The following is a 12273-nucleotide window of genomic DNA, read 5'->3' as shown; positions in this document are numbered from 1 at the left end:
TGGTTCCTGTTACCGTGCAGGGCGTGAACTTCTACTAGTGTCCTGGGTGTGGGCATGGATTCTTTACATAGCAGTGCAGTGCTATTTCACAGAGCCCCTGGACTCTGCCCTGGGAAAGCTCACACGCTCCTTCTGACCTACTCCCTGTGCCTGGAGGCAGTGTGAATGTGGACAACTGTGCAGGTTGGAAGGCCTAGCTCCAAACAGCTCTTATGTGTTGCTCCTGTCACGGTTGATGCTGAGGTTTGGGTCGAAATGCTGGTGACTTTCATGGTGCTGCCTTGTACAGTACACTCCACAATTTCCCTTCTCTTCCTCTCTGATCGCCACTTTCTGTCCTCATCGACCGGTTACACCTTCAAGGGGACGCGACTCTTAGGGCAAGAGGACGTGGATGGCATCTATCCCCGGTAACAGGGTTAATGCCAATATCTCTCTTGGGCCTTGATCTGATGTAACTGCAGGTGGCTGTGAGGGGTGTGGGTAGGGACCCAGTTTTCCCCCAGCCTGTGTTACCTGCCCTTCCTCTAAGTTGGGCATAAATGTGTTTTTGGTTAAAGTGATGTTGAGGGGTGACAGGTCAGATCCTGTGGCCCTTATGCTGCCATTTCTGCTTCTTGCAGGTCACCCAACCTGCCTGCAGTTCACCCTGAACATGACCGAGGCCGTCAAGACCTACAAGTGGCAGTGCATAGAGTGCAAATCCTGCATCCTTTGTGGGACCTCGGAGAATGATGTGAGTTTGGGACTTCCCTTGCAGGAGGGAGAAATCCAAGGGTCTGGGAATCCTTAGAGGGGTGGAAAAGGAGGAAGGAATCTTGTCACTGGGCTCCTGGGGAAAATGTCAGAACCCCTCCTTGCCCAACAGGGACCTTGGGTGCTCTCTGTGCCTGTGGAGGGAGGTGTAGGAGGTGACAGCCAGAGGCTACCTCACTGCCACTTTCCCTTGAGGGTTCAGTGACAGACAGTGGTGCCCACTGCTTATGGTTGGGTTGTGCCTGACCATTTACACCATGTTCCAGAGTACGTGATCTCATTGGGTCTAAACGTTAACTCTAATAAATGCAGAATTAAAAAAAAACACACTTTTTGTTACAGACGATTTCAAACTTATACAAAGGTACAGAAAATAATGAAACTGATAGACCCTACCACCAGCTTCAACTATGATCAATATCCTCCCACATCCTCCCACATAATCCCGGTCATAATATCACTTTGCCTGTAAATATTTCATGTTTCCCCAAAAGATAAGGACTTACTTTTTAACAAGAGTGACAAAAATGTTGACATAACTAAAAAAGAATCAATAATTCCTTAATATAACCAAACATCCAGTTAACATTCCTATTGCCGCAATTGTCTTGAGTGTTGCCTTGCCTTAAACTGTCTTAAATGTTTTTTTATTGTAGCTTGTTTATTTGAATTGGGATCCAGATAAGGCTCATACATTGCAATTAGTTGATATGTCTTTAAAGTTTCTTTTAGCATGTATGTTTCCCCTCCATTTTGCTCTCTTTTTTCCCCCTTGAATTTTTGTTTAAGAAATCAGTTCATTTGTTCAGCCGAGTTTCCCAGGACTGTATTTTTACTGACTACATCCCTATACTGGTGTTTGACATTTCCCTCTGTCTCTTATATCTCTTGTATATTGGTGCTTAGAACTAGAATCCTCATCAAATTCAGGGTCTTTCTCTCTGGCTCTAATATTAAAAAATATATATGATAATATAGTATATATGGGAATTGATTATACATATATATATATGTATATATATATTCATACACACACACACACACACACACATATATATCTCAAGACTACTTCATAAGTAGTGTGTATTCTTTTATCAGGAAGTATTTAATGCCTGGTATATTTCTTTTTGTGAATGTAGAAGCTATTGATGATCTTCAACTTGATTGATTATTTTTTAAATGTTTATTATTTTTGAGAGAGATAGTGGAGTGAGCAAGCACAAGCGGGGAAGGGGCAGAGAGAGAGGGAGAGAGGGAATCCCAAGCAGGCTCTACACTGTCAGCGCAGAGCCTGACATGGGGCTTGAACCCATGAACCGTGAGACCATGACCTGAGCCAAAATCAAGAGTCAGACACCCAACCACTGAGCCACTCAGGTGCCCCTAGACTGACTGTGTCATTAGAGGTTGCAAAATAGTGATATTCTTATTTTATAATTTCTTCTTTGTTTACTAGCTGGAGTAGAATTACTGCAAAGTAGAATTTCTGCAAAGAGAAACTTTTCCAACCTTATATTTGGTTACTCTCAAGTTTAGATTATATAGAAAAGGTAGGATAAATGCTTGGTTCTTTCCCTTTATTTATCAGTTTTCAAAATCACAAGGTAGTTTCAACACCTATTCGTGATTTAAAAAAAAAACACTCAACAAATCAGGAATTGTGGGATATTTCTTTTTTTTTTTTAATTTTTTTTAACGTTTATTTATTTTTGAAACAGAGAGAGACACAGCATGAACGGGGGAGGGGCAGAGAGAGAGGGAAACACAGAATTGGAAGCAGGATCCAGGCTCTGAGCCATCAGCCCAGAGCCCGACGCGGGGCTCGAACTCGCGGACCCGAGATCGTGACCTGAGCCAAAGTCGGACGCTTAACCGACTAAGCCACCCAGGCGCCCCTGTGGGATATTTCTTAATATGATAAACTTGTTATACCTTAGAACTAAATCCATTATTTTATTTAATGGGGAAACACTAGAGGCATTTCTACTAAGATCAGGAACCAAGTAAGGATGCCCACTATTTCCATGACTATTTGCCATCATGCTAGAGATATTAACTAATGTGATTAGACAAGAGAAATCAACTACTGGTATAAGAATGGTAACAAAGTAGCAAAACTCTAATTCACAAACTAGAATAGTATATCTGGAAAACCCTAGAGAAGCAATGATAAAGTTACCTCAAACATTAAAGGTAGCAGGATGTTATCTGCTGATAAAATTACCACACAAAAATTAATAGCCTTCACATGCACAAATAACAGCCAGTTAGGATACAATAGTACAGCAATCCCATTTACAATAGCAATAAAGAAGAAATACTTAGAAATAAGCTTAACGATAATGTGTAAATCCCATATAAAGGGAAAAAAAAGGTTTTTTTGAAAAAACAAAAACAGGTTTGAAACACTTTTGAAAAATCCCAGAAGTAGACTTGAGCAAATGGAAAGACATTTTTGCGATCTTGGATAGAATGATTCAACATTAGAAAGATGTCAGTTCTTCCTGAGTTTACAAATTTAATTCAAACCCAATAAAAATACCAAACAAGCTCTTCTGTGGAATTAGACAAATTGATACTAAAGTTCATGTGGAAAAATAAATATGCAAGAATAGTCAAGAAAACACTGAAAACAACAAATTATGAGTGGAGACTAGCCCTATCAGTTATTATGTATTTACTATAAAGCCTCTGGTTAAAACAGTATAGACAAATAGACCAATGGAATAGAAAAGAAACCCATAGATTGACCCAGCTATCTATGGACCTTTGGTATTAGGATAAAGGTTGCCTCTAATTACATTTTCATAAATGGTGCTGACACAATAGGGTAATCATTTTGTAAAAGATAAAATTAGGTCCATATCTCACATAATATATAAGAACAGTCTGTAAATGGACTGGGGATCTAAATATAAAAAATAAAACCATGTTAGTATTAGAAGAAAACATCGGTGAATTCCTCTTTAGTCTAAATATAAGGAAAGATTTTCTGTGACTCAATTAAGAAGCAATAAAAGAAAATACTGACAGATTTGGCTACAGAAAAACTTGCATAGTAGGGTTGCCTGGGTGGCTCAGTCGGTTAGGCGTCTGACTCTTGATTTTGGCTCAGGTCATAATCTAACTGTTCGTGCGTTTGAGCCCTGCATCAGGCTCTGTGCTGACAGTGCAGAGCCTGCCTGGAATTCTCTTTCTTCCAACCTCTGCCCCTCCGATGCTCCTGTTCTAAATCCCTTTGTCTCTCTCTGTCTCTCTCAAAATGAATAAACATTAAAAAATTTGCATAGTAAAAAACCATGATAAAGTAAAAAGACAGCTAACAAACTGGGAGGATATATTTGCAGCATATGCCACAAATAAAGAGCTAATACCCCTAACATATAAAGAACTCTTAACATTTGAGGGACAAGGGACCAGAGACCTGACAGAAAATGGGAGGTGGAGGGGGTGGGCTAGATGGGTGATGGGCATTAAGGAGGGCACTTGTTAGGATGACCACTGGGTGTTCCATGTCAGTGATGAATCACTAAGTTCTACTCCTGAAACCAATACTACACTGTATGTTAAACTCGAATTTAAATAAATAAATTAAAAACAAAGACAATGGGTAAAAACATGAAAGAAGAGTCACAAAAGATGTAAAAATAGACCTGAAACATTTGAAAAAAAAATGTCTGAACACACTCATAATTTAAAAAATTCAAATGAAAAAAAGACTGGGATACTATTTCTTACCTGTCAAACTGGGAAGAAAGAGTCTGAGAATACATTCTGTTGATGAAGCTGTGGGGAAATTGGCACCCTCATACATTGTCAGTGGGAGTACAAAGTGGCACCACTCTTTTGTAGGGACATTTAGCAATGCCTGCCTAACACAACCACTACGCACTTACCTTTTGACCCAGCAATCTCATCTTTAGGAATCTACCATGAAGGTATACTTATAACACTATGAAAATACATGTGCGTAAGGTTATTCATGGGTGCATTGTTTATAGTGATAAAATATTGGAAATGACCTAAATGTTCACATGCAGAAGGATGATTGAATAAATGATGGCATAGCCATCACTGGAATACTTGCAGCTATAAAGAAAAATGAGGCAGATTTTTATAAATTGATTTGGAATTTCTACGTTTAGTATCATTAAATGAAAAAATCGACGTCAACACAATATCTGTATCCATAGTATGCTGCCATTCTTATAAGAAAGGCATAGGAAAAAATATATATATCTGTTTGCTTGTATAAAAGAAATACAGGAAGGATAAACAAGAAACTAAAGAGACCAGTTACCTACAGCAGTGGGAGGGGATGGGGCAGAAAGAACAGGGAAATAGGGGTTGGATAGCACTTCTCTGAGAATGCCTTTTTGTATAGCGCTGACACTTAGGACCAAGGTAATGTTGTACATACCCTATTACAGGAAAATACTAAAATCAACCAGGATGTTGGGGGGGGGGGTGGGCACTGAAGCTGGAACATGAACAGTAGCAAATGAACCTAATGTAAATAGATAGCATCACCATCCTGAAGGGTGGGGAAGCAAAGAACTAACTTTAGTAACTTGAGAAAGCAGTACACGACTATGTGTTTTAAGGCTAAAGGTAGAAAGACTATATAAATATCATACCCTAGTTAGTAAATTTGTTTCTTACAGGCATATAAGTTAGTCATTCTGAAACTACCTTATGTGTGTACAGGTCCGAACCAATAAGTATATATTGTGGTAATGAGAGCCAGTTTTCTCCATGTCACAGAAAGAAGAGTCAAAGAGGGAAGGCTAGACTGAATCCTGTGGTGTTGGGGGTGGAATAGGGGTGTTAGGATAAATTTATGATTTTTGATATAACATATTGTGTATCTATATGCTTATATATTTTATATAAGATGTGTGTGTATAGTTCTCTACATGTATACATGTATATCTATATGTAATAGTAGATAGATACAGAAATAAATACAGGTGTGCGCACGTGTACCTACACATACATTTACTTCCTAATTCTATTCTCTGGGAGAGCCTAGAAGCAATGACAACACAGAAGCGATGAGGATCCATGGTACCCAGATACTGGTTTCTAAATACCATTCTCCAGTAAAAGGAATTAGGAACCCTTGGACAAATGGCTGATCCTAGGGCTGGAGATACGAGAAAAGTCTGGAGCATCCTGTGGTACTAGAAAGTAGGGAAGTGCTCAAAAATTGATAAAGCATGCCTAAAGGACACAGGAACTAACTTGAAGGAACTCCTAATGGCAAATCTGGGATAATTTGAGCAACAAAGTCAATAATGATAGTGTTGCATTAAAATCCAAAGAACAAAATCCATACTGCTCTTTAAAAATTTGAATAAATAAATAGGGAAGAGTTAAACTCTTTCTCAGCGTAGAATTCCAATTAATAAGTGTAGAGGGAAGAGGGAAATCACCAATAGGCGAACATCACTGTTTTGGGTTGTTGTAGGCAAGAACAATCAATTGGTGCCAATTGGTGAGATTATTTGCATAATCTCAAAGTATCTCCCCAACCAGATTACTTATTAATACATTACAAATGGAAAAATTATAACTTTATAGTAAAAACTGGCAGACACTGCCTAAACTATTTGATCAGAATAACATTACTCATAATAAGACATATTGGTATTAATGCCCTGATATGATGCACTAAGAAGGGCACCACATCTCTTTTGTAGTATTCTTGCCCAAAGTGCACACCCTCAATCTTCTCATGAAAAAAGATCAGACAAACTCAAATTGAGTGACATTCTACAAAATCACTGGCCTAGATTCTTCAAAAGTATCAAGGTCATGAAAGACAAACCGAGAAGCTGTCACAGATTCAAGGACACTAAGAATACAGGACAACTAAATACAATGTGAGATCCTGGATTGGATGTTGGGAAAAGAGACAGAAGTGGGAAAACTGGTGAATTTCAAATGAGGCTTGCAGATTAGTCAATAGTATTATGTCAATGGTAATATCCTGCTTTTCATGATCGTCCTATCATAATGTAAGATGTCAACACTAAGGGAAGCTGAGTAAAGTGGGTACAGAAACTCTCTGTACCGTTCTGCAACTTTCTCTACGACTAAAATTATATCAAGATAATAAACCAAAAAATAAAGGGATGTTTCCCTAGCTTCTTCCAAAGGTGACAAGGTTTTGGTTTTGTTTTTTTTTTTTTATAAATAGTATCTTTATGAACCCAAGGATTTAAATATATCTCATTTGTTTCAATCCATTACAGTTAAAATTGTCCTATATTTGACCAGCGAGAATGTAATCAGGTTGGATCTTGAGTCCTTTAGACATGACCCCAATAGTATTTGATGGTTTCCTTGCTTTCCAATATGTGAAGTTATTTATACATTTCATGCCCTGGACCTGGAACCAGCCATTTCTTCAAGGACCTCTGGTTCATTTCAGTGGGCAATGATCTTTAGAGAACATAATAGGGGTACTAGGGGTGCTAATTTTTACCTCATTTGTCATTGTTTTGGGGCATTTTAAATGGATACAGCTAGAAAATATGTTTTTGTTTGTTTTAAAGACAAAATGCTGAATTTGTATGGATACTTGAATTTTTACGGATACTTCTAATTCATACTCAGGAATAACTATAGGGTTTTTACTTAACTTCATTGATCTTACCTCTGTATTTTCTTTCAAGCATGTCAAAATTCTTCTCAATAACAACATAATCATTCATTTGATACGTACAAGTTTCAGAATATTAATTCCACTATTACCACCAAAAATATGATTGCTGAAAGGAAATATATTTTTATATATACACATACACACACTTATTTTTGTTTAAAACTAAGATGATGACTAAGGATGTACAGTCAAACTACTTGATTTAGAGTCACTTGAAATAGTTACTTTCTGTGTGGTTTTGCCATCAACTCATACATAATTAGATTCACTTGTTTCATTTTTCTTTTATTTTTAGAGGAATTACAGTGTGAATTTTGTTTTGTGACTATGCAAAATATTTACTGGTTCCAGAATCGAGTCTATTAAAACAAACAGGATATTCAAGTAAATCTGTCTGCTATTCCTGCTCTTTCACACTATTCCCTCACTCTGCTCATAGGTGGCAGTTTAAAAAAATTATGGCTTATCTTTCCTTTCTACTTAAATATAACATTATATGTATATATGTATGAAGTTGTAAGAATTCATGTGTATGAACCCATACTTATAATGAATCCAGAAAAAAAATGCATTTTCTTGGAAAATAGTAACAAACACACCTGTTTTCCTCACCTTGCTTTTTTACTGGATATCTTTGAGATTACTCCACCACAGTATTTAGACATAATCTTCATTTCTTCCTGCAGCTGCATAGTTCTTCATTAGTTAATTCAAACAGTCTCTTGTTGATAGACATTTGGGTTAGTTCTGGTCTTTGGCTTTACCAACAGTGTTAATACCGAGGTTTCTCATTGCTTGTAGGAGAGGAATCAAGGGTGAGGCTGCTTGGGCAGTAGGGTACCTCTCACATAGTCAGGGATTTGCCATGCACATTCCAGACTAGGGTTCCCATTCTACTGGAACTATAGCCATTGTACTGGAACTGGTTCTCTGGTACTTGGGAGTAAGAGGTTCTTAAATTATGTTTTTCATGGGGGTTACCATGAGCTGGCCGATCTGGGTGGACCTGACAAGCAGTTATCCTGAAAAGCACATGGAAAAGAAGAGAATGTGGTACTAGACAATAATCAACCCATGAAAAATGTATTTAAATCTAGAGACACCTGGTTTCCCTTTGGGAAAGTCTAATCCACTGTATTCTACCTTCTTGTATTTCTTGTGTCAGCGCTATAGTAGGAGTCATGTGTCTTAAAGACTTTAGTAATACTGTTTCTGACAAGTCTCTCCCTATTTTCTGTCCCCATCCTAACTTGTTCCTCCTTGTATGATTCCTAAATCATATTGTCATATAGCTTACTTCAGCTCCAAAACAGTGGTGTACATTTTTTGGAGTAAACCACGCCATCCTGGTTTTCATCCTAACTCTCTGACTGCTGCCTTAGTCTCTTTTCTCTCTGCTTGTCCCTTACAGTTGGTATTCCCAAGGGTCTGTTTCTGGCCTTTATCTCAGTAACCTTTTTTGAGTCCTTGATATTTCAGAAAATTCAATGACAGCTATGGACTTACTCTTTTCTCCGAAAAATGTACATTTGTGCATATAATTTCAAATTTGTTCATATAATTTCAAGAAATTAATGGACATCCCTCCGTGAGTTCAAGTTCAAGGACATCTGTAACATATCACGGGCTTCCTGTCTTACGACCTCCATTGTCCTCTTAATCACCAATGTCTCCCAAATCCATATCTCATGATCGGGCATCTTTCCTGCTGTCCAGCTGCCTCCAGGGCATCTCCATTGCATGATCTGTGGACGTATATAACATATCTCTGGCTGAGGTTGCCTTCTATGTCCCACGTCTCTACTCTTCCGCCCATGTCTCAATGGGTGGTTGTATCATCTGGCTTGCCGACCAAGCCACAACCCAGTAATGTTCTTGATTTCTTCTTTATCGTTTTCTACATCTAATCAATAACTTTCAAATGGGAACAGGACCCTTACCTTTTCCCCATGCCACAACCCTAGTTCAGAGTTCACCTCTCACCTGGATGGTGGTAGTGCATCCTAAGTGGCCTTTCAGCCTGCAGAACCAACCTCCTTCCACCCAGGTATCTATTCTTACACAGCAGCTTGTGAGATCTTTCTAAATTCCATGTGTGACCAGTCACTCCTCTGTTGCTAACTCTTCAAAAGCTTCCCATTGCACCACTGAAAGGTGTTAGTATGATTTAAAAGAGAAAAAAAAAAGTCTTTCATGATATCCCCTGCCTTATTGCTTGCTCACAGGGGTTTCCAAGTTCAATATCTACTTTTTCCAGGATCTCCATACTGAGGGGTGCCAGGGTGAGATTTGATACAAAACTTAGTTTTGCAAACGTCTTATAAGGCATCCAAGCAGGTCCAAAGAATAGAGCAGAGCTGAACCTGGATAATGGGGACCAGATCACAAACACATCTCTACTGTGTGCCAGTTCTGAAGGAGATGTGGAGATGAGTTCAGACAAGGTTCTGCCCCAAGGGCCTGACGATCTGTAAAGGAGAGGACAAAGGAGGCACATTCCAAAAGGAACTATTCCAGAAAACAATTGTGTGTACATGTCTACTCTACATCTGGCTTTGTGGCCTAAGGCAAAATGCAATTAAATGTCAGAGGGAACTGTGGGGATGCAAGAGGCGAGAGAGAACTTCCATTGGATGTAGATTAGTGACATCTCTGTAGAACAGAAGAGCTGGAAGACTGGAGGTGTGTAGGGAATGGTCCAGAAGAGCAGGGGTCAGGGGCTGGGAGAGTGTCCAGGAACAGGAGCAAAGGTGTATACTGTGTCTTTGGAAGTTAAACACAGCGCTAGAGGGTCCTGTTCTCACCTGGGCTCCAGCCTCCAGCCCCTGACGAGGCATTTGGGATCTGGAAGGTGGCATCACATCACATGCATTTCTCTATATTGGCATAATGAAATCCTGCAAAGGTTCTGAGGTGTCATAGATGTTACCATCAAGTATGGTTGTTGCCCATTTCACAGATGGAAAGGGTAAGGTTAAGAGGAATTCAATTAAAATTTTCAAACGCTTAAAGTTCTTTCTATGCACTAGGCAGTCACCATGGGGAACACAGAAATGCAGTAAAGTGTTTTTCTGCCTTATGGAGACAGGGTTACTGGCTACAGGAGTTCAGAAGAATAAGGAATCTCTTTAAGCTTGAATGTGAGGTGGTAGTCAAGGAAGGCTTCTTGGAGGAGGTATGATTTGAGCAGAACCCTAAAGTGGGGGTAGGGTTTGCATAGTTGGGGAGGCAGAGGAGGAGTTTCCAGGTATGGGCAGAGCACAAAGCATATTCAGGGGACAGGGAAGACTTCAAACGGGGCCTGGAAAGGGGCATTCAGGAAGGTGGATCCACACAGAATCGGCTGGAGGAGCAGGTGGGGGCCGGACGCTGGCCCTAAATAATTCACGCTCTCTCTCTTCCTCTCCACCTTTTCTGTACTCCGCCAGGACCAGCTACTCTTCTGCGATGACTGTGACCGTGGCTATCACATGTACTGTTTAAATCCCCCGGTGGCTGAGCCCCCAGAAGGTAATGATGATGAGGTCGACAGTAGCCCCAACAGCTACTCCTACCGCTTCCTGAGCCCTCACTATGGTGCAGGCCTGTGCTGAGGCCTTTCCGTATCTTGTCTCATTTAATGGTCACGATCCTTTGAAGTAGGTACGGCCACGGCCATTGTACAGATGAGGACACCGAGGCATGGTTCCACCCCCCAGAAATGACAACTTGGGGGCCAAGGAGACGTTTCCTGGACATGTGGCAGAAGTGGTGGGGGAGGAAGCCTCCCCGGGGAACTGGCCTAGACCTGGTGGCTGCCAAGGAATGAGGGGCTTTACAGCAGTTCAGCTGATCGCCTCCGAGCACCTAACTTTTCTGAGCGGCACTTACCCTCTGCCGAGCTGCAGGCTCCGGCGCATTTTCAGGCCGGGGACTCAGTCTCTCAGCTGTGAAAGTCAAAAGAGAAACGGGGCTTGCGGCTTGCGGGAGTTAGGGCCAAGGGGCGGGGCTTGAGGGTGCGAGAGTGGCTGCTGGTAACGCCATCTTGTTTCTTGCAGGAAGCTGGAGCTGCCACCTGTGCTGGGAACTGCTCAAAGAAAAGGCCTCAGCCTTTGGCTGCCAAGCCTAGGGCCCCAGGTTGCTGGAGAGGCTGAGGCGGAGCCCAGCTCAAACCAGATCAAGCCCCCGCTCCCATGTATCCAGACAGACCAACTGTAAGGAAAACCTGTGGTCACAGAGGGCATGGCCACGTGGAACCAAGAGGGTGAGGTGTCTGCTTACCTCCTACACACAGGTTCCGGTACTTCAGCCGTTCCCTCCTTGTTCCTACCAGAAGGATCTTGCACTTTTGAAGAACACCCCTAGCCCCGGCCCTGTGGAACCCCCTCACATTTACCCCAGCACTGAGGCCCTCTCACTGGCTCCCATTTTAAGGGAAGCTTGTTTTGTGACCACCTATCAGGCATTCACGTGTAGTTTGGTGTTTTCTATCTATTGTGTTCCAAGAAATCTTCACACAGTCTCCCGCCTCCTGCTTCGGCTCTTCATCCTGAACTCAGCAGAGGAACAAAGGGCTGTGGAGAAGTTGTTATTTATTACAAGCCTCCCTGGAAACTTCTAGACTCAGAGTCGGGAGGCCATCTTGACGATGAAAATCCTTTTTTGTTCCTTGGTCTCTGTGAAGAAAAAAAGCAGTTTTTTGGACCCCCAGCAGATACCTAGTGGTGTCTACAGCCAGGGTGGTCTCTTGATGGGGCTGGGGGGTGGGGAGGGTAATAGAAGTGCTGAGGAGTGGGCAGACACATTGGGAGGAAAATTCTGAGGCCCCGCCACAGCCCGTCAGTATTTGTTATCCATCGGGAGTGGCT

General features: G+C 41.1%; 1 protein-coding gene across 4 annotated transcripts in view; it reads left to right on the top strand.

The window, feature by feature from the left end:
* Nucleotides 1-11817, top strand: part of DPF3 (double PHD fingers 3) — a 258505-nt gene extending 246688 nt beyond the window's left edge. For all 4 annotated transcript variants that reach the window (XM_047862552.1, XM_047862556.1, XM_047862554.1 and 1 more), the window contains exons 9-11: nucleotides 624-736; nucleotides 10855-10936; nucleotides 11464-11817. In XM_047862552.1, the coding sequence (XP_047718508.1) occupies nucleotides 624-736; nucleotides 10855-10936; nucleotides 11464-11534 (266 nt within the window). In that variant the 3' untranslated portion in view covers nucleotides 11535-11817. The remainder of the gene's footprint in view (nucleotides 1-623; nucleotides 737-10854; nucleotides 10937-11463) is intronic.
* Nucleotides 11818-12273: the final 456 nt, after the last annotated feature.

This window comes from Prionailurus viverrinus, chromosome B3 (assembly GCF_022837055.1).
Source record: "Prionailurus viverrinus isolate Anna chromosome B3, UM_Priviv_1.0, whole genome shotgun sequence".
Taxonomy (NCBI): domain Eukaryota; kingdom Metazoa; phylum Chordata; class Mammalia; order Carnivora; family Felidae; genus Prionailurus; species Prionailurus viverrinus.
This window is presented reverse-complemented; position numbering and strand designations above follow the sequence as displayed.